This window comes from Lygodium microphyllum, chromosome 9 (assembly GCF_053477565.2).
Source record: "Lygodium microphyllum isolate KBCC chromosome 9, Lygodium_microphyllum_v1.1.10, whole genome shotgun sequence".
Taxonomy (NCBI): Eukaryota; Viridiplantae; Streptophyta; class Polypodiopsida; order Schizaeales; family Lygodiaceae; genus Lygodium; species Lygodium microphyllum.
In genome coordinates, this window is record NC_141143.1 from 156,676,094 (window position 1) to 156,698,644 (window position 22,551).

At 43.4% G+C, this 22,551-nt stretch overlaps 1 protein-coding gene across 4 annotated transcripts in view; it reads right to left on the minus strand.

Moving 5' to 3' along the window:
• Positions 1–22,551, minus strand: part of LOC148031766 (symplekin) — a 137,176-nt gene that overhangs the window by 36,414 nt on the left and 78,211 nt on the right. Inside the window, exons 15-24 of one of the 4 annotated variants that reach the window (XM_087685420.1) lie at positions 21,973–22,128; positions 21,808–21,870; positions 21,493–21,603; positions 21,302–21,385; positions 21,131–21,226; positions 20,946–21,020; positions 20,757–20,852; positions 5,221–5,301; positions 4,866–4,937; positions 4,738–4,782 (exon numbers count right to left, since the gene is read on the minus strand). In XM_087685420.1, coding sequence (XP_087541546.1) covers positions 4,738–4,782; positions 4,866–4,937; positions 5,221–5,301; positions 20,757–20,852; positions 20,946–21,020; positions 21,131–21,226; positions 21,302–21,385; positions 21,493–21,603; positions 21,808–21,870; positions 21,973–22,128 — 879 coding nt within the window. Of the gene's footprint in view, positions 1–4,737; positions 4,783–4,865; positions 4,938–5,220; positions 5,302–20,756; positions 20,853–20,945; positions 21,021–21,130; positions 21,227–21,301; positions 21,386–21,492; positions 21,604–21,807; positions 21,871–21,972; positions 22,129–22,551 lie in introns of those variants that run through there. The other 3 variants (XM_087685421.1, XM_087685422.1, XR_015691947.1) reach the window with 3 other exon arrangements.

Consider the following 22,551-nt stretch of genomic DNA (forward strand, 5'->3'; position numbering starts at 1 on the left):
TACCTTAAATTTCCAAAGGAATCTCGTTCAATGACTACCGTCAAGTGCTATAAATTCTCTTCAAGGTATTATGATCCTTTCCATATTACCAAGAAGTTAAGTAGCATATCCTAGAGGTTGGATTTCCCTTTAGAAATCGGTGTTAACCCTATATTCCACATGAGTCGTTTGAAAGAATGATTGGAACAAGGTGAACTCATTGTTCCGATTGAGAAAGTCCCACAGCTTAAGTATACTACTACTTATATTGCACTCGAATCCAAATTTGTTCTTGACCTTAGTACTAAACAATCCCATCGGATCCTTTATTCGAAGTATTTGGTCAAGTGGAAAAACCACCCAGATTCAATGCTACTTGGGAGTCAATATGTTTATTGAAGAGTCATTTTTCTCACTTCGTCCTTGAGAATATGGCTAAGGATAGCAATCATTCATAAGGGGGCAAGTGTTACGTCCCAAGATATCTACATACCTACTAGTAGCATTGGTCACATTGGGCATGAAGCAACCTAGTGCAAATACACTAAGAGCACTTTGGGGTTAGGACAATTGAGTCCTATTTATGGGACTCAAGGCCCTATTCATTGTGTGACCGCCGCTCTTAGACTCTTTGCCCGTTGGCCAATGCATTCGTACACTACAATGGTGTGGACTGGTGGAATGGGACGTCAATCCTTAGGATATAGTTGTGACCCAAAGTGGTGCTAGCTCCCACGCTCAAGGGTGAGCACATTCGGCTATATGGCTGCGAGGTAAGTTTGATGTCCAATCCCTTTCATTGTAAATGTGGCTTGTGCCGTATCTCATTAGTAGGTTGGATCCTAGGAGAACATTTCAAGAACGGAATTGAAAGCATAACAAGATATAAGAGGTGTTATCATAACTATCACGAATGGGAAACCAAAATGGTAGTGGAAGCGGCAAGTCTCATTCTAGGAACAGAGAGGGAAAAGGATTGAGACATTAAAGAATACATAAAATTAAAAGGTTCTTATAATTCTAAGATCTTTCACTATCAACCACATATAGTTTGGCACTACAAACCTCCTTATCGGTTATCTATTGAGGCCTTGTAATAGACTTCCCCTTTATAATTTTTTGTTTTGGATATCCCTTACAAGGCTGTTTGTATACTTGATTTTCCTTGGGATACATTGTCATCAAGAGATTTATTACTAGGAGTTTCTTTTCTTAGGAAAAAAGAAGAGTGGCTATCATCAAATTGGCACAATTCCTAAGAATGTTTAAAAATTTGCATTTCAAAATTATTCAGGCGTTATGTACTATGGATTCACAAATGCGCCGACTTTTCAACCACTAATCAATTGCTTTTTCACACCCAAGCTCGGAAGGACCCCATTTGATGATGTTATTATACATTCTAGGATCCTTGAAGAGCATTAGAGACACATGGTGTGCTATTTGAACAATTGACAAGATAGAAGGTGTATAAATGCCAAAAGAATGAGATTATTTCTTTCACAAGTTAAAATAGATCAAATATTCAAGACATTACCACCTTTAAGGGGATATGAATAACGGATCCTAAGAAATGTAAGATCGTTATAGAGAGTAGCAAATCCCTAAGTATATCCATAAGGTAACTTATCGTGTTATGTTTCTAACTACCAAATCATGGTTGGATTCCATCAGCGGCAGACAAATGCATATAGTACCATTCATCTAGTCTAATCAATCCTATATCTAGCCCATTTTTTTTAAAAAAAAAATTAAAAAACTTCTTTTACCCTTGAATTGGTATTGAAAGAAAAGTGATTTTTCACTTTAACCTTTCCCTCTTTATCCTCACTAACCTCAACCTATATCTCATTTATCACCTCCTCTTCTTCTACCTCTCTCTTACCTCTTCATCCTCCATCCACTCTTCTCTTTTGGATCTCCTCCATCCACTTTCCTCTACCTCTACATCCTCCTCTTTCTCTTGTATATCATCCCCTATGTATCGCTCTATTTCTATTTCCGCTTCCTTTACCTCCACCTTTTTTGCTTTACCTCTACCTATATCTCTATATTCTTTACCTCTATCACAACCTCTAAGCCTCTTCATGATGCCTTTGCGTTACACAACTCATCATGAGTCTTAGCCTTTAGTTTCTTTTTGTATCTACCACTTTTTGTACTTGCAACTTGGCACTTGTGACTTGCCATAGCATGATCCATGAGTCATGATCCATCATTGCAACTAGATTGGTTTTAAGATCCATTGTACATATTTTCAATCTTATAAATGAAATTGGATCTTGGAAATTACTTCTAACTAGAGTCTTGGATTTACATTTTGTCTCAACTTCTCATCATGTTCACGTGTTGAGAATTGAAACAAAGACGTTTGTGGTTTGTAAACAATATTAGTATAGGTTGGATAACACCTTGTGATGCTCTATCTCATGGGTAGCCACTCTCATGTTAAAACAAGTAATATTCACCAGCCTAACCCTTAATTTTCTATGTTAATGACCATACAAAACATTGGAATTTATCTGACATTTCTTTGTGTATGTTCAATACCGTACTAAGTTCACATCGGATCGGATGCATCTTACCTAAGTACCCTGTACCAAATCTATGTCATCCATTTTACAAGGATTGTTGGTCCTTTGCGTGATTTGACCAAAGATAGTCTTTCGTCTAATATCAGAAAGGTAACAAGATGTCTAAACGAGTTGAAGGAAGTACCAGCCAAGGGATTGTTAAGCATATCCCTAGCCTCAATCAGCCTTTTGATTTTCATTGTGATGCCTCAAGACAGCATTGGGACTGTAAAAATCTTATAAAAATAGAAGACAGCAAAATGCTGAATACATAATGTATAAAAAGGACTTGTGTGAATTATTAAAAGCACCACCTCTTACAATGGCCATTGAGGTCAAATGTTTTCTCACTCAACAGAAGCCATCAGAAAAGCATAGAAAGGTAGGTAAAATATCTCATTCATGGTTCATTTCAAGCAATGTTATGTCAAGAAACCTCAAACTAATGCCATCATAGAATTTCCAATAATCAAGAATATCTATAAATATACACTTGTAGACTTCATCTAATATCAGCTTTGTGTTGTGAATAAACTACAATCAATGGTGATGGCTGAAAGCCATAGATGCATTTAGCTAGTAGATAGAAATTTGCCTAGAACACAAATGCTTCAGAGGCACTTTTATTGGCCTTCTATCAGGAAAGATACTGACACTAATGCTAGAGAATGTATCACTTGCTAGAGATCGAAATCTGACGATAAAGGGTCCTTACAGCCTTTACCTATTCATATCAAATCATGGCAAAGAGCCTCTATGGCACCCTCACCTGAATCCCTGTAGCACCCACCATATAGGATGATTTTCTCTCCCAAATTAGGGGGCAGAATCCTTGGTTCATGGCAGACTTGGGGAAAATCAACTGGCTCTCTTCAGTTATATATTCACCACCCCCCCCCCCCCCCCGCCCAACACAGAGCAGTAGGGGCTGTGGCATTCTCCTAGATTGACAAATTCTATGTAGAAAATTTGTGAATGATGACAGGGCCTGTGACAAAGGGAGCCTGGTTGGCATTGTTCCTGGCACCACTCTATCAAACCATGCACCAGTTCAACTTGTTCTTTTGCAGGGGCTCACAACTACCAATGTCAAGATCTGTCATGACCTTCATTATGACAAGGATCTCAAAGAGACCATTATTATGATTTAAGGGCAAGCGCCTTCTCAGCTAGCAAACAGCCAGGGATTTGATGACTGCATGCAACAGATCAGTTCTTTTTCAGAGAGGAGGCCAGGAGCAAGAGAGGGCCTCTTCTCTTTTTTCTTGTTTTCTTTCCTTTCTTTCTTTACAGGTTCCCAGGGTGCAGGTGGCTGGCTGAGAGGATGCATGTAGATGTGACAACTTCCTTTTGGACACATGAAGGGCATAGGCTGAACCATGAGTTTTTCTGCAATTTGAGTCCTGGACATTTGAGATAGGGAGTCAGAATACTTAGGGGAGCAGACAAATCCTAGGGACCTCATGAGGCAGGCATGTGGCCACAAAGTATTGCATCCCCCTTAGACTATTTTGGTCAAGTACCCAGAGTGTGGTCACTAAGAGAGTAGGAATTTGATGGTCCCCTTTTCAGAGGAGGAGCTAGAGGATGCTTTACTAGCCTTCCCCTCTAGAGAGTGCCAAGGGAATGATGAATCGCATAGGGCCACCTTCTTTTAGAACTGTTGGAACCTAGTCAGGACATGACTTCTTGCAGCATTCCAGGAGATTATGGCATTAAAAGGTATATTTTTACCTTCGGGGAATCTACCGCTCTTGCGCATTCCAAGAGACAGGACCTCATTGTGCTACTTCTCAACTTCGAGAAGGCATATGACAGTTAATTCAATCACCATGCTGATGATGGGTTTTCCAGAGCACTGAGTCAGGTTTGTAGCGGCCATCTATTCCTCAATTCATGGCCAAGTCCTCATTAGTGGTTCTAGAGGTGACAAGTTCAGCATTCAGAGGTCAGGGAGACAATATTGCCCCCTTACACCTCCAGTTTCCTATTTGTAGAAGAGGCCATGAGCAGCAACATTAAGTGCAAGATCAGGCCCCTTGAGATGGGAGTTACTTTAAGTAAGAGTCTAATCTCAAATATTCACCAAGTTTCCCGAATAAATAGCCATGTAGATTGAACAAGAGCACAAATAAATGTGTTATGGACACAAAGTCCTAATCAAGAACTAATCGTGAAATCATACCTGCTTACTCACTAATCGAGAGAGTATCTCCATCACAAAGCTCACCTGCATTTGCTTAACTCTATTCAGAAATTTGAAATGTACAACTGAAGACAGAAAGAGAGCTCACTATTCTGAATAGCACCTACCAGAGACCGAAAAGATCCCACAGCAAGAATCACAGTACGCATGAACAACATTGGCAAAGGTGTTTGCTCAACCTGATACAAAAAATTAGAACCACTTCCAAATGAACTTGATGCACATGCCTATATCCCAAAATCCCCTCAGCCCCCCAACCAACAAAAGACACCAAAAAATAGATATACACACATGCACACATTGACATGCAGAAACACATGCACATTATCCTCCCTTCGAGAACATGCACACATTTTCCCTCCCTCCCTCCATCCCCCACGGCCCCCCAAAATACACATGTGCACGAGCACGCAAAGGCACAACCTTGTCTCTCTTAAAAATCTGAACTTTTTTAATACCTACCAATTGGTTAAGTACTTTAGCAAGAACTTGCTGGGTGAAGACCGTCCGTTGCTGAAAACAAACTGCACAAGCATCTTTAACCTGAAATGAGAGAAAAGGCACATTTATTCCAAGCCAATGAATGTACAAATTCAAAATGCTTAAAGACACCATCAGATAAATTATGACATTCAGTCCACCAACATCTCACAAAACTTCCATATGTGCTCTACGAGACTAAGAAATCCATACATTAACATTCCAAGATTTTCTCAGAGTGAAATAGTCTTCAGAAAACATAGTTCCAAAAAAGAGTGTCAGCCCAGAATTATCTTTTGTAGCTGACAGTTAATCTTTTGACAGCTTCCCAGAAAAATAATCTACAGTTACTTCTTTGAGCACTGCTCTTTCCTCAACAATAAAGTTTCATGCACATACTGAAACTACTTTCTTATTGAATAGACCACCACATAACTAAGAGAGATTTCAGTTTCTTTTGTGTACTTGATCACAGGCTTCAAGGTGCCTGCTTGTCTACATAGTATGAAGCTATTGGTTGTATGTATGCATAGATCATGTCAATTTTTTTCCATAGGACTGGATTTCTTAAGGATAATCTATTCAGTTCCATCAATTGTTGGTATCTTATGTAATTACTTCTTAGTCATAATTCTGTGGTTTCAGTAGGAACTATCCCCTGTTCTTCCTAGTTTGTGTGTGTGTGTGGTTTAATACAGCCCTGGGCATGGTGTGCTCCATTTGTATGCTAGCTTTGCATAATTACTTGTTTGGACAGAATTACAGCAAGCATGTAAACACAAGCTATGTATAGAAATCAATCAGTTAACTCATGAATCCCCTTTCCATATTGCTTGAACCACTGTCTTTGAAAAAACTGCAACAAAATTTCAAACAAGGGTGGCAACTCCCATTCCTATATTAACACAGAGATTGATCCAAATATTAGCCGAGAGAAGATCGGACTCCTGCCCGTCGCTTCACATGAGCTACCCCCACCCCACCTGATTCACCGCGCCACCATCGCCTGAGCAATCGATCCCGCCCGACTGCTCCCTTTCCTTCGCCCCTGCCCTGTCGGTTGCCATCCGTCACCTGTCCCGTCATCTGTCTCGGTCGCCTCCCCTGGCTGCACCTGACCTCCCCCCTCCCGCCCTGCACCCGCCTGCTGCCTCCCTATGCCCGACCAGCCCTTCCCCCCTGCGCCCCCCCGCCCTGCTGTCCCCCTGCGCCTATCCCGCCCACCCCCACTCCACCTCTTTACCCCCTTTTGAGTGTGTGTGGTTTAGTACAGCCCTAGGCATGGTGTGCTCCATTTGTATGCTAGCTTTAAATAATTACTTATTTCAACAGAATTACAGCAAGCATGTAAACACAAGCTATGTATAGAAATCAATCAGTTAACTCATGAATCCCCTTTCCATATTGCTTAAACCACAGTTTTCGATAAAACTACACCAAAATTTCAAACAAGGGTGGCAATTCCCATTCCTATATTAACCCAGAGATTGATCCAAATATTAGCCGCCAAATATTAGCCAAGAGAAGATCGGCTGCCCGTCGCGTCACGTGAGCTACCCCCGCCCCACCTAATTTGTCGCGCCACCATCGCCTGAGCAATCGAGCCCGCCTGACTGTTCCCTCTCCGTCACCCCTACCCTGTCAATCACCATCCGTCACCTGTCCCATCACTTGTCTTTGTAGCCCCCCCTGCCTGCACCCGACCTCTCCCCCGCCATGCGCCCGCCTACGCACGACCAGCCCTTCCCCCCTGCCCCCCCCCCCGGCCCTACTTTTCCTTGCGCCTATCCCACCCACCCCCGCTCCACCTCTTTACCCCCTCCCCACCCGCCCCCCGATGCACTGCCCCCGCCACCTCCACCTTGAGGCAGCTCGTGAGCTAGTGGAGAGCACACCGTATGCCTCTACGAAGGGGGTCATTTACATGGTTCCCTCGTATAGGGGCTTCACAGAAGAGACATTTGCGCTTCATAACAAATTTCTCAAACATCCACTCACCTTACTTTTCCCCATACTCGCGGTAGAGTGCCGCCAGTTAGTGGAGGATTTTGGACGGCTCTTCGACACAATTCTTCTTGCCTCCTTCGTGGATGCAGTGACACTTGCACTGAGATCCCACAGTCCCCCACACCCACCCCCCCACCCCCCAACTGACCCTCGCCCACAACCCCCCCTTCCACGGCCACGAGCCCCCTCCCCAAACCCGCCACGTACCTCCGTCCATCCCACCATCCCTCGATTCTCTTCCCCCCCACCACCTCCCCTGCCGAGGGAACCCCCCCCCTCCCCCAAATCTACACCCGGTTCAAGTGATCCCCCCAAGACCCACCCACCCCCCCTCCCACAGGAGGTGATGATCCACACACGCCTAGATCCTCCTCGACCAGCAGTCTTCCCCCTCCCACACAGCCACTAGCTTATCTGCCCCTGCCGCCCGTCATACTTTCCCGAGACAGGCAGAGCTGTTGCCACGGGAGTTCTTCTGTAGTGGCTCATGGTCCTACCTGAGAGTTACGGAGTGCGGAGAGTTCCCACTACCTCTAGAGGTGGGGATCTTCGTGGTTTGTAAGTCAAGGAGGGGCAAGGTCCATCTAACAACACCACCGGATGGACCAAACTATGCATTTTTCCTTCAGCCATCTCACTCGGCAGAGAGGACGACGATAAAAATAGAGGAGTTAAAGCGTCAGGTGGCAGACCACATTTCCCAGTGGATTGGAGAAAAAGGACTAGCATTGTTTGCATAGCAGTGGCCTGGTTGCATGATGGACATTAACTGGTGGGCTAGTGCCGAGGTCCCACACTTGAGCATTAACTTCCGAGCCCCTCCACAGTGGAGAGCTCCGAGGGATGTGATCAAGTGGCCCCTAGCACAAGCAGCCCGTTTCTACCAGTGTACAGAGTCACGACTCTCAGCATGGCTGATAAATGCATTGATAGTACCACCTGGAGCATCTATCAACCCTATGGTCCGCCAGGAGCCCAGGGCCACCATGGGGAACTAGAGTTCGTCGTCCAGACTTGTGGCAAAGCGCACTTGCATGCCCATACTTTTTCCTCCTCGTCAACAGCCCCCACACCAAACAAATGCCTATTCGGTCAATCACAGGTTTCCTATTTAGCTTACACCTTGCATCTTGGAATGTGTGAAGTCTCCACTACACTGGGGCACGTAGTTCTAAGAAGTTGATTATTCGACAGGAGCTGCAGCTTGCCCTTGCCGGATACATCGACATCTTACCTCTACAAGAGCATAGACTCACCCCCACCCAAGCCTAGCGGGTAGGGAAGGTACTCCCTAGCAGCTCGCACACCTACTGGAAGCACGCCTAAGGTGCCCGTGGCAGAAGTGGACACATATGTACCTCTATTGGCCCGAGTCTCACCGCTTGTGTACGAGACCACGAGACGAATAGTGGGAGGGAGGGCTCTATGGATCAAATTGGATATTGGGGACTCCTACCTTGGAGTCGTCAATGTCTATGCCCCTACAAAGGTTAGGGCACGCAGCACATTCTGGGTGGAAATCGCGGCTGCACTCCCAGAGATGGACTCCTAGATCATTGGAGAAACTTCAACAACCTGGAGGCTTTGGAGCACCAATAGGGCAAAGGCAAAAACTACCAGGGCATGGCTAGGGAGGAGCAGGAGGCATGGGAGATCTTTCAACTGGCAATACGAGCATGTGATGCCTGGAGAGACCCTACCTTCAATAGGAGGGAGAGGTCACTGGACTTCTCTTGGGGATACAGGCAACTAGGTGGAGTCCTACTAGAGCGGTTGAACAGGTTTTATGTGGGAGAGTGCGGAGGCTCTCGTGGAGACCAAATTGGGCAGTTGGCAAGCACCACGTTGTCCGATCATTGCCCAGTTCTCCTGACACTTGATCCCCCAACATCGACCCTAGACACACCATCATGTCGGATCCTTGACTCGATCTATATGAGGGAGGAGGTGACGACACAGATAGAGCAAATTTGGACAAGGGAGTGGGGCAAGAGAGACTGGATCGCAGAGGAGGTTGCAGAGGTCCTAGCTGAGTCGAGCAACATCTGCCTAGAGGCAACCATATAGGCCAAGTAGCAAAGTTGGGCGGAGAAGAGAGCACTCCAACGAGACCTTGCAGCCACAGAGAGATTATGACAAGAGGCACAAGGGGATCCTACCCTCCACACGGAACGGAAACACGGTGTGCATGGAGTTTTTCCACGTGCACCAGCCTCGCATCTCAAGAAAGCAGATACGTAGCCTTCAAGATCAGTATGGGAGGACTCATTCTAGCCCAAACGAGATCATGGAGATTGCCACCGACTACTACTGACGCCTTTTCCGGCAGGAGACAACCTCAGCTAGAGGACAGCGATGTAGACAACAGGTCTGGCATCACATCCCGTCCCTCATTACACAGGAGATGGGACGCTCCCTCCTAGCCCCCTTCACAAAGAAAGAACTACAGGAGACTTTCCATACACAGGACAGGCAAAAATGTCTGGGAGAGGATGGCCTCTCTAAGGCCTTCTTCACTACCTACTGGGAAGTAGTGAAGGACCCCCTACTCATGGCCTTCCAGGAGATTTTCACTTCATGATACATGCCACGGAGTCTTTTAGCAGGCCTTATCAATCTTCTCCCCAAAGGGGGAGACCCGTTGGAGCTTTCCCAGTGGAGACCGATCACCTTATTGTTAGTGGCCTATAAGACACTGGTAAAGATGATTGGTAGGAGACTACACCCCGTGCTTCCAGACATCATCCATGACACACAGATAGGCTTTGTCAAGGATAGAAGCATCCTAGTCAATGTATTCATCTTCTTTGAGGTGACAGAGTGCCCTCGGCACAGTGGGCAGAAACTGGCCATACTTCTCTTGGATTTTGAAAAAGCTTATGACAAGGTGAACTGGGATTTCCTAGAGGGCACCATGATAAGGTTGGGTTTCCCCCAGGCTTGGATCCACGGGGTCTCCGCACTTTACAGATCCGCCACCAGCAGGGTTCTCATAGGTGGTAGGCCATGGCAAGAGTTTCGACTAGACAGATCGGTCCGACAAAGCTGCCTGCTAGCCCTGTACCTTTTCCTACTCTTTGCAATGGCGATGTCAAACTTCCTCAGGTCACGTGTGAGCGGATTAGGTGGCCTCCGACTTCCAGTGAGAGAGGAGACTAAGTTTTTAAACTCAGAGTATGCAGATGATACAGCACTCTACATAGAGCACGATGAGTTGATACTGGAGAGAGTGAGGCTGGCTCTTGAGGTATTCTGTTCTGTAGCAAGAGCGAAAATAAACCAGTGAAAGTCAATTGGTTTTCTCACAGGCCCGGACTCAAGCACGGAGTAGAGAGTTCACTTGGGATTTAGATAGGTGAGGAAGGACAGACCGTCCAGTACCTAGGGTTCCACATGGGACCTGACATCACTCCCGCCCAGCAATTTCTCTCACTCCTCGATTCTATTCGAAGGAAGCTGACCTAGCGGAGCACGGCTCGCCTCTCCCTAGCCGACAGAGCCCTGGTAGTTAACCAGGTCCTCCTAGCGACGACTTGGTACATCGCCTCGTGTTGGTGCTTCTCCTCATCTTGCATAGTGCAACTTCGCCACCTAGTGCGGAACTTCCTTTGATCTGGGTCAGACGGCTCCAGGGATTCCAGGACCAAGGTGACATCGGCCACCATCATACGGGATCAGTCAGAGGGAGGGCTTCAAATCATAGACCCACAGTATCAAAGTATGGCCCTCTTGGGCAAGCTAGTTGTTCGCAGCCTCAAACCATGAGGGCAAACCTAGAAGGTTCTACCAAGGGGGTCTTAAGGATTGTAGACCGAGGCTTGGCGAGTAGAGGCCGTCCCTAAGATGGATCTTCACGTCAGCCCAAATCACCCCACCTCCCAAATCAGCTTTCCTATGCAGCTTGCTCCACATGTGGTAGGGCCTCCGCAAGGCCCTAATCCAAAACCCCCCAAGCTACCACGAGGACATAGACCTTTAGCCGGTGATTTGAAACCCCCAGGTCAAAGATCAAGAAGGGACACAGATTGGCGAGTGTCCCCCACATCCACTGGGCTGATTGGGAGGCTAGCCGGGCTCGTACCATCAAGACATGGCAGGAGGTGTACAAGATGGTGGACGAGCAGATGTTGCACCGACTATCAGGCTGCCAGAGAGGATTGGAGTTGACAAGGGAGATAGACGCAACAATATCTCAGGAGTGGCTTGCTCCCCCGATACGAGAGCCAATAAAGCCCGGAGAGGTATGGGCTACTACGTTTTCACCAATAGGTATCCCCCTACAGGTGGCAGGTAGAGTGGGCGGCGCTCCACCTGGGACCTTCTTCACCATACATGAGGGGGGGCGTGTAGCTCTTGACAGAGAGGGCAGAAGGATGAGGCGATAGCTGTCCTTTCATGGAAGAGGATCCGGGTGATTAGCCTTCAAGGGAAGACATGGCGACTGCACCCTTTTGTCTTCTGGCAGGAGCTAAGGAGTGGCGCCTCTCGATCTGGAAGGGCAGGCCACTTGATGAGCTAGAGTGGGATCCGAGAGAGTGGCTATGGCCGGCCACTGCAGTCGCCAAGAAGCCACCAAGGTTCCTAGAGTACACCGCCAGGATTGGCAGACACGTACTAATGCAGGAGGATATGGATTGGGCGCCGTCAAGTAGTGGGCACTAAGCAGAGCACAGCATCACAGAGCCTTTCTAACGGACCTTCAAGCGCCGCATATGGGATAGCTGGCGGCCGAGGAGGGTATCATATTATTTATGGTTGGTGGCACATGGAGGCTTGGCGGTGGAAAGTTGGCTTGCCCAGATGCAAAAGGAGGGAGGTTGTAAGCACTGCACACGGCCACCTTTGGAAAACCCAAACCGCTGCCTTTGGTCGTGTGAGGCGGCGCAGCTCGTGTGGAGAGGAGCATGTCACATCCTTCGCCATACAGCACCCAGCCTTGCATGTATCTCATGGGGAGCTTTCTACTGGCAGGTGGTCAGTCAAGGCTATCACCTTCTATATGAGACCGGATGCAAGACACGATATTCATTATCGATGCAAGGTCGTACGCAATGATCGGTTTGGAGGCTCTACCTATCCGCCACGTACTGGAGCCCACAGCAGACCGCTCTCAGGTATGGGAGATCATAGGGAGTCTTATTGGTTGGCATAACTGGAAGGCGCGGTGTCAGGAGGCTTTTAGCAAAGAGAGACTTTCAGTACAGGCGACCTTAGCAGAGCTCTGAACCTCCATCATCCACTCCCTCCGCGGTCAATGGGATCAGGTACAGGGCAAGTCCGGAGCTTGTCAGGAGTTGCGATGCCATTTCATGAGCACTTGGGATGGCCACGACCTGTTTTTCGTGATGCAAACAGGCAACCCCAGATGGCGATACACCCCCCTCCATGGCTTCTTGCCCCCATCCCCCCCAAACCGCCTTGGGAGGCTTGTATACATGATATTTTTGTAACTTTCATTAGCTCCAACTTGTCTGTTGAGCATGGGTACTCCGTTGTAATCTTTTTTCTTTTAGTAATATAATCAGCCACATTTTACTTGCCAAAAAAAAAAAAAAAAAAAAAAGCCGAGAGAAGGATGCCTAACCCTCCTCATGAAGCCTTTGCACTGCACACCTCTCAACTTAAGAAACTCTCAAACAAAACCAATGCCTGTCGATACACTTGCAAATATTGTGGCAAGACCCAAACAAGATGTGTGGCAAGGCGCTTCTCATCCACTTCTCAAAGTTGGTGGAGAATCTAGTCCATGCCCCACAAAAACCTCAAGTTATAGCTGATGATCATCAAGAACCTACCCCCCCTCCCTTTTTTTTAAATCCAATACAAAAGGAAAGGTCTCTAAAACCAGCCTTCCTTCTCCAATAGGGTGGTAAATAACCTGATTGACCAATGATTACAACAAGCATAGAATTCACATAAATTGACAATACAAATGTTGCCACTTAATCTTGGACATTGGACACCTGATTGGCCCCAAAACTAGCACCCCTTCAGTAGTTCTGTAACTTGTATCACTAAAGGTTGAAGTACACTAAGATCCAGCTTGATCTCCTTTAATCTTCAATACATGTTGTTGTCCATAGCTACCAAATACAAATGACTTCTTAAGGGACTACAAGAAGTGCATGATTACAAATATATTAATTTGAGCAGGAATCACAAAAAGACTCCCACTCTTCAATCATAAAGTACTGGACAACAAGGCCACAAGATAGTCTATCATGAGCAAGTAGTCATCAATACTTCTCTAAGTTGGCACAAGGAAGACCATGTGTAGAAGTTTTATAAGAGACGGGTCAAAAATGTCTATAATCATACATTGGTAATGATTATAATCTAGCATATACCTTCCTACATATCTCTTATCGTAAGTGCGTGCATCATATTGAACAAAATATTTTACCAATTAAATTAATTAGGATTATAAAAAATTGATGTAATTATTAATTCTTGCTCAAAATTTTTATTTTACTAGCCAACAATTAGATTGGTAGACCAATTTGTAATCCAAGCAACCGTAAGCATTTATTGGCCCTTGAACTAGCATTCATTAATTAACTGATGCCTAGTTCCTAATGTCACTACTGATATTAACGGCCAATAAAATATTCTAGGCAAAAATCTATCACCAACTAGAACCTTGCTAATATAACTTATAACACCTTTTCCCTTTGATACCCACTGACATCTCGGGATCCTTGGCATGTCATTGTAACTTCACTGACTTGCATAATACATGTGCACCTCACATTCACCCATTTGATTAATCAAATGCTAAGCAAAGCATCCAAAAATTTACCCATTTGATTTAATCAAATTTACCTCACATTTACCCATTTGATTAAATCAAATGCTAAGCAAAGCATCAAAAAATTTGCATCCCTGTGAAAGTCTTGAAAAGCATTGCCCAAGCTCAAGAGGAAAATATCTTGCCAAATAATTGTACTCCTCTTGATCACCACCATAATTACAATGGTCACATTTATGGGCCCCTCCAAGACCCCTTCTTCCCTCGCCATCTCACTATCCCCACCAATCGGTTATTAGAAAGTGTGAAGTAATGAAAGTAAACAAAGAGAGCTGATTCAATTATTGTAAACACAAAGAGTTGAACAAAAAAACAATAACACATCAATTCATAGAGAATGAACTCAAGAGATAACTATTCCTCCATTTCCAATATAAAGGTCAATGTCTCTATAAGCATTACCCAAGCTCAAGAGGAAACTCTCTCACCCAATAAATGCACCCCACATGACAACCACCATGGCTACAATGGTCACATTTAAAGGCCCCTCCAAGTCTCCTACCCTAGCCCGCTCACTACCACCACAACTGGGTTGGCATAATGGTGTAAAGTAATGGAATAAAGGGATAGAGTTGAAGAGCCGTAAACACAAAGAACTTAATAAAGGAACAAATACACAAACGCAAAGAGAATGAACTAAACAAATGAAATATGTATACCAACAAACAAGAGTGTGTAGGAAGGTACAAGCTATGGGCAACCAATAGCTTGCTCTCAGTCTTTATCTCTCCAATAGAATGCAGAGTGCTCATATCAAGGAATGAAGAATGAAAAAGAGGCAGCCAATAAATAGGTTGTGGAAATATATCAAAAAATAATAATAATAATAAGTCCACCAACATTAAGTGTGGCTATCAAATCAAGTCGACCAGCATTAAATGCACCATCTCATAAATGTGATGCAATCTAGCTATGAGCTCTATCATCTTCCTTGACATATACAATGCTAACACCGTCTCTCAAATCATGGGTGATCAATTTAATAAATACACAATAATAGAAGGCACATCATAGAACATTTAACAATAACAATTAAATAGGACCACGGATATCCACGCAATGGATGATGAACCTATTGAGCTAAAAAATCATCAATCTTAATTAAACAGTCCCAAAACTCAAGTTAATTAATGAATTTAAATCTTTTCTTTCAAACAAACATGGTTCTAGAGAGTTTCAGGTCCCACATGTAAACTCTAATTTGGGAGGCCCCAAACTTTCTATAAATAGACAAGGTATGCTCCCACTCAAACCGATCTTGTTTTTGCAGGTTTCAGGAACTAGAGCTTTGCTGCCCATATCCCGTTAGCGGAGGACCTCTCAACCAAAGCTGCCCTGCTTTGTCTACCACATACTCGCACTTGTTTGCAGCAACCTTCTTGCGAATCTCTCCTACGGCTATTGCAAAAACTAACACAGCCCCTCTCTCTTGTTGTGTTTGTTGTTGGTAACCAGCCCCAAGCTACGTTTGTTGCTTTGCAGGCACCTTCATCTGTTGGTAACAATCATCAAGCTATATTTGGAGATACTGCTGCATTTTCTCTCTCTTAGAGCTGCCCAGCCAATCACCATCACTCCTACATTTTCATCTACTCTCTCCTCTCAGCTCTATCTGACACAGATCCAAGGCATTCCTACAGTTGTTGTTGCCATACATCTTTGAAGGCTACCTCATGTTTTAGGATCCATCAAAGTACGACATTCTCTCCAACTCATTATCTATGCCTCGGTCCTTGAAACATGAGAGTTGGAGGTTCTATATTCATTCATTGTCTAGTATGTTTGTTGCATTGAGTATTGTATATTCAACAATCATTCATTTTAAATTATTCACTATGTTCATTATCTCTGAGTTACCCTAACCCTAACTCTATTCTCTTATCAGTTTGTGTTTTGTCGCACGATTGTATTTGTATTTCTATGTTAGCGTATTTCATAACATGGTATGAGAGCTAGGTACTCTGAAAAACGTAGGCCTTTAATCTAAAAGCTCTCTCCGCAGAAACAAGAACAACAGGAGAGAAAGATGACTTTGAATACTTTATTACCACTTCACACTCCCCAGCCAAATCCATTGAGAAACGAGCAAGAGTGGGTCCCATAGCTTGCTCCACAAGGTTCCAAGATGGGAAGAGAAATATTGGACTACCATGGAGTCCAAAGACCCTATGAGATCTCACAAAGCAAGTTCGACCTCATCCTTATGCTTCAAGCTCAACAACAACTTCAACATAACTCTAAGTTTTACCCTTTAGATTCGCTGCATCAATTTAATGGTTTTGAAAGAAGGACGGAAGCTCCAAAAGGAGCATGCCATCCTATCATGGAAACGGACGTGGAATACAAATCATTCACTTCTCTCTCTCTCTCTCATGTACTCCCACACCATTCACTTCTCTAGCCCTCTCATCTATACCATTCGCAACTTTATCCTCATTTACCCCCATGCCAAGTACGCAATTTCATACTTCCCAATCTTTTGATTTCACTTCTTCTTTTGCACAAGATTTTCGTAATTCTCATGAAGAAGGGACTATTCAATCAAGATATTGGTTCATTAGTCCTAAAGAATACATATTTTTGTTTATGAATTCTAAGAAAGGTGAAGAATACAAAAGGTTAATTTGTCCACCAGTAAGCTTTCCCTCTTCTTTTCCTTCAAACTCTTCATGTCAAGGTCATTTTAAAGAAGGTGAATCATTTCATTTCAATTCAATGCATTTAGTCGACAAAAGAAACCTAAGACATTATCCACAAGTGCATCTGCAAAACCATTAAATCTCCCACTCACTCCCTCTTCTTCCATTGCATCTTCATTCACATATCCATTAAGCGCATCTTCCATGTCTTCACACACCACATGGGGGAGGGTCTTCACACTTAGGCACAACCTTTAAGACCTCTTCCTTCCCTTAGTTAGGTGGTACACCCATGATGGCAGCTAGTCCTCCCTTTCACACACTTCAAGCTTCTCACAATTTACGAGACCTTCCCAACCATTTCCAAGTGTGCGTCAGTTGGTACCAGAGTTTGCCTTCATGGCATTACCTAGTGGGCCTTCTCGTCATTTTTCATGCCCCAGCCAACATTTGGACAAGGCTCACATATCCCGGTGCCTCCATCTCCACCAGAACCTTATGGAAATATTCATGTTCCAGTGCCTCTGTATATTTTGGCACCCTTTGGACACTCAATTTAATTCTACCAACCTATCTCCTTCTTCTTGTTCTTCTTATTCCCCTCCACCACCTCCTTTTTATCCACGCTATCCTTCTTACCCTACCTAACCAACACCTCATGGTTCTTCCTCCTTGTTCGCATCCACAACATGGAATTAATAGTTATTATTGCATTAAATGCAAACTGCAACAATACCAAAACAGCAAGGAGGGAATAGAATCATTGTACTTGCATCCACAACATGGAATTCATGGTTGCTATTGCATTAACTGCAGACCACAACAAAAAACAGCAGCAAAAGCTTCAAGCTCGACTAGACATGTACAGGACTTGAACAACTTCCTGAATTCTTACGTTACTCCCTCAAAATTAAAGGGGAAGTGTTCAACCGTCTATTTGTTCAGCTCATCTCATGGACTCAATTTTTCATTCTATATTGTAATTATCAGAAAGAAAAGAAAAGGGAAAGATTTTTATACAATCAAGAAGGGTAGGGATCAACCAACAATAAGTGCAAAGGATCAGCCTCTGGCTCATCAAGAATAACATGAAAATTTACTCTCTCGAGCAGAAATACAAAATACGATTATGCATGTTCATGCAAACAATGGACACTATGAAGTCACAATTGACACCATTAGTGGAATTGGTCAAGAATGGGAAGAGCAAAGGAAAAGAAATGCAAACACTAGGTCCAACCCCATAGACACTAATACACCTTCAACATCAAAAGATGTTCACACTGCAAGCAACAAGCTCGGACCTCATCATCAAATCCAGTTATATTCAACCAAGAAGCAACCATTACAAGTGAGGGATACTCTTGTTCTAAAAGATACGAAACCTCCACAATTTATTGGGCAAGAGAAAGATAGGAACAAAGATATAATTTTTACATTTCCCCAAGAATGTTGAAGAACGCCCCACTAGAGCATCAAGTGCTCAAAGCTAGCTTCTCATTTGGGCTAAAAGCATTTGAACAGTGGAGAATACTTGAAGGGCAATAAAATTACTAAAGAGTAGGCTCAATTCATAGCCATCTTCTTGAAAGGGTTTCTTCTAGAAAATGAGATGGAAAGGGATTGGGAACAATCTGATAAGGCAATGCAAAGGGTAGACCCTTGCTGCCATATATCAAGGAGTAGTGTAAAATAATCTTGAAACTAGAAGGAATTGATGACTTGCAAAAGATAAGAGGCCTTATTATGGGGTTGAACAAAAATCGTAAAAGCATGTGAAGAGCAATTTACCTGAGACCTTAGAAGAGGTGATTGAATTCACAAAGATTTATGAAGATAACGCACGGTCAGATGCATTCACCAACTCCACTAAGTCGGAGTCTAAGGCCAAGGAATCATGCATTAAACCCCTTGGGGAAGTTTTTAAAATTTTGTCTTTCTCTATAGTTAAAAGCCCACCGACTTCTTCTGAGAAATAAAACACATGGGTTAGGCTAAGCCGAGAGAATTATGAAGAGGCAACTAAGAGATTGCACGGACCATCATCGAGTGCAATCTCCCCTTCCACATTCTAAGAGTGGATAGATAGAGAAGAATGGTGAAAGCCATAGCCGTAGTGCATCCATGCGAGGGGAGACATGGACATACCTACGATGACATGTGGACAAAGAAGCTAGATGAGAAGAGAGAGGATTAACAAGTCCCTCAAGTCAATTCATGCTAACTGTGTGAAGTACAGATGCTCCATCCTCTTCGATGGATGGAGCGATCAAAAGAAAAGAGACATTATTAACATACTTGTCTCTTGTTCTTTCGACACTTATTTCTTCCACACCATGAATGTGCATATAAAGGGAAAAAGAAGAACCATGCAACCCATCATCAAGCACATTCGACAACCTATGGATCTAGATTCACTCATCGTAATTCTTGAATATTTTATGTTTCATCTTGGTTTAGTCATTAATGTTTGTATTGATTCAAGAATCAAGTCTCTACCTCTAACTTGAATCTTGATTCTCCGCCTCTCTATCTCCACCTTCATTCGTGGAAGCTTTACCTCTACAAATTCTCCCCACCTCTATCTCTAGCCTCTAGCTCTACTATCTAGCTTTACCTTTTTAAAAATAAGACATGCTATGTTACATGTATATGCCAATTGGTGCAAATAATGCTGTCCAAGTCATCACCGAGAATGATTCCGATTGTCAGAAGATGGGATGATCACTTGAGCCAGAATTTCCCTCTATTGTGTGGATGCCTTGTGCCACCCATTGTCTTGACCTTCTTATGAAGAACATAGCTAATTTCAGTAGGTGAAAAAGATAGTGGAGAATGCAGATGCAATTGTCAACTTTATCACTAAAAAGGTAAAAGTCATTGCCATCTTTAGAATGTATAGTGATGTTGAACTAAAAAAGCCATTCAAAACTAGATTTACCATCACATGATTCCTCCTTCAGTGACCTTGTGACATGCAAATCAAATACAAAAGTGCCCAAAATTTGAGGAGGTGAAGGCATGGAAGGATGAGCAGCCCCTTGCAACTATGAAAGACAGCAAAGCCATTCAACGACTTTGCCTAAGAGAGCTATTTCGGACGCATGTCCTAGCCTTGCTCATCCCAATCACACCCTTGCATAGGGTTCTTCACATGACAAATATAGAGGGCGTCAATACGGTCATTTCATGAGAGGCGCCATTAAGGACATAAAGACTTGCACTCTGCTTGACGGCGTGGTTCCATGGTAAATAAAGCTCAATTAATTTTTATGCCTCGTAATTTTTCATAATTAATGAAGTTGGTAATATATTGAAGGATACCCCACGATGATATGACATCCCACTTATAAGAACCCCTCAAGTCTTCATCATCCGAGAACTAGCCTCGAACACAGATGCTTATCTCCCAAAGGCTTTACAAGACGATTTACATGGACTGCTTATAAGAACCCCTAAAATCTTCATGGACCAAGAACTAGTCTCGAATAGAGATGCTTATCTCCCAAAAGCTTTACATGAGGATTTACATGGACCATTTCTTCAAGAGCTGATCAACTATCCTATTGGAAGTCATTTGGGTTCAATTATCCAATGTGCAAAAGGTGGCTCTAAAAGTGCTTGCTCAGGTAATTAAATGTAAACTTCCAATAAAGATTTCTAATTTAGTTTTTTGCTTCTACATTTAATCTGTGAATTTTTTACTTGAATCGGACTACTCATATGCTACCTTGTGCATGCTTCGAGATCCACATAGATGCCCATGGCAGGACAAGTAATTTGAAACTTGAGTCCATAATTATTTAGTATTACTTGTTCTAAATTCATGAATTAAAAATTTATTGTCGTCTCATATCTATCAACTTCAAATTATCAGGTGAATGTAGATGATTTAAAGTTGACAAGAGAAAAGCATGCATAGAGAATGAGATGAGGAGCAAAACACTATCTCCCACAGAGGTTTACAATGTCAAAGAGCTTGTGACCTCTAGCCTAGGCTTGCTGTATCAAATTTTAAATGAACTACTGAAGTGCTACATTATCAAACAGTGATAGAAACTTACCTTCAATAAAGGTATGTGATCTCGTTCAGGATCAATACCGTGAATTGCAATCAGGACCTCTGCAGGTGTCAACGCAGGACCCGTATGAACAGAACCCTGAAACAGTAAGAAAGTCACAAGTTAATTCAAGAAAATAACCGTGTACTAAGAACCATAACTCAGACGATGAGCTATATGAAGGCCAAACACCTGGAGGATACGATCCAGGGCAGCTTTGAAATCCTCAGATGGAAGTGCAACAAGCTGCGGGAAGATGGGCAACACCTGCAAGGCAACTCTATGATGTTAATTGCCCAGGCTAACTATATGCACCCTCATCCACGCTCCAGAAAAAAATTCATTTAACTGACTGCAAATTAGAAATATATTTGTACCTCCTCTTTTGACAAAGATGATAAAATTGGAGTCAGAAGCCTTGCATCCTGCTCAGAACATGAAACACTAAGTTCCCCCATCCTGGACATCAAAAACTACAATACTCACTTGATATTGTGAACTGCACAAGACCATGCCATTGCTGCCGAACTATGGATTTTCAAACTTGCCTTGATTTTCAGTTCATACAGTTGTTTCACAGCTGCAATCAACTCTGTCGAAGGTGCACTTGAATCTGCCAATATATGCAAAACCTGAGGTGACACAAACAAACAGATTATATTTTTAATCAACCCAGGCTCCAGCCTGTCCTCCTAAGCAACTAACAAGTCAACCTACAAACATTATCACAAATACAAACCCTAAGTATAAGATTCTTGCTGCCAATCGGCGGATCAGAGATTATATTCATCAAATCTGTTGATGAAGGGCCTATCGTCTTGATTAGAACAGGTGTATGCCTATGGACTGCCTGCACAAGAAATCAAACAATCAAAAGCCTTCTTTAAGCTTGTAGGACAAAACAACTGCTAAGTTAGGCATGGCGATGGATCCTTCAGTTTAAATGCCCCCAAACCAGTCAGCTTCCTGGTTTATTTTTCATGCCATGCAACAACGAAGTTAGTTTTCAGCACTTACGAAAAAAAGTATGCAGTAGATTGTGTAAATTCATCACCTGTCTCACAGCTTTAGGTGCATGTTCATAAACATTAAAGATCTCCCGTAGCAGTGAATGTTTCTGCAATAGCAAATTGAATCACACATACAAAGACAATGTAAGAACATAGACTTTAGAAAAACATACATCATACAAGCCAAACGATCCAAATCAATATGGTACCTTGGTACAAAGTGCAAAATACAAAGATGTGCAACGCTGTGCTTCTTGTACAGAGAGAACGCTCTTGCTGGTCTTTTGTTCTTGATCCTCATCAGCAAGAGATTCCAAAGTCACAGCAGTACCTGTCCCATCAGTAATTGCTCCTCCAATAACCTGCTAAAAAAGATCAAACAAGTGTCCACCTTTAGATCATTTATACTTCAAAAGCAATTATTGGGACTGCAAGGAAATCCATAGGAGTTGAATGAAGTCTGGCAAGTGTAGCTGACATAGAAAAAACAAGCATCCAGAAAGACATTTTTTAAATCACTGACCAGATTACTTACAGCGTACTGAATGCTCTCAAAATACATGTGCCTTGTCTGGATTTTGACCTATTATAGATAGTTTAGGAAACTTAACCTATCCTTATCCTTAATTATCTATCTCTTGAGCAAGAGTGCCCCTATGTGGCATTCAAAGGCATTCGAGAAACACCTCAATATGAGTTTCAACCATGGAATGTCAGCCAAATTTTTCAAGCCTATTGCTTTATTCGGTGCATTAAGCATACTACTAAGGACACACTGGTGTTGGCAA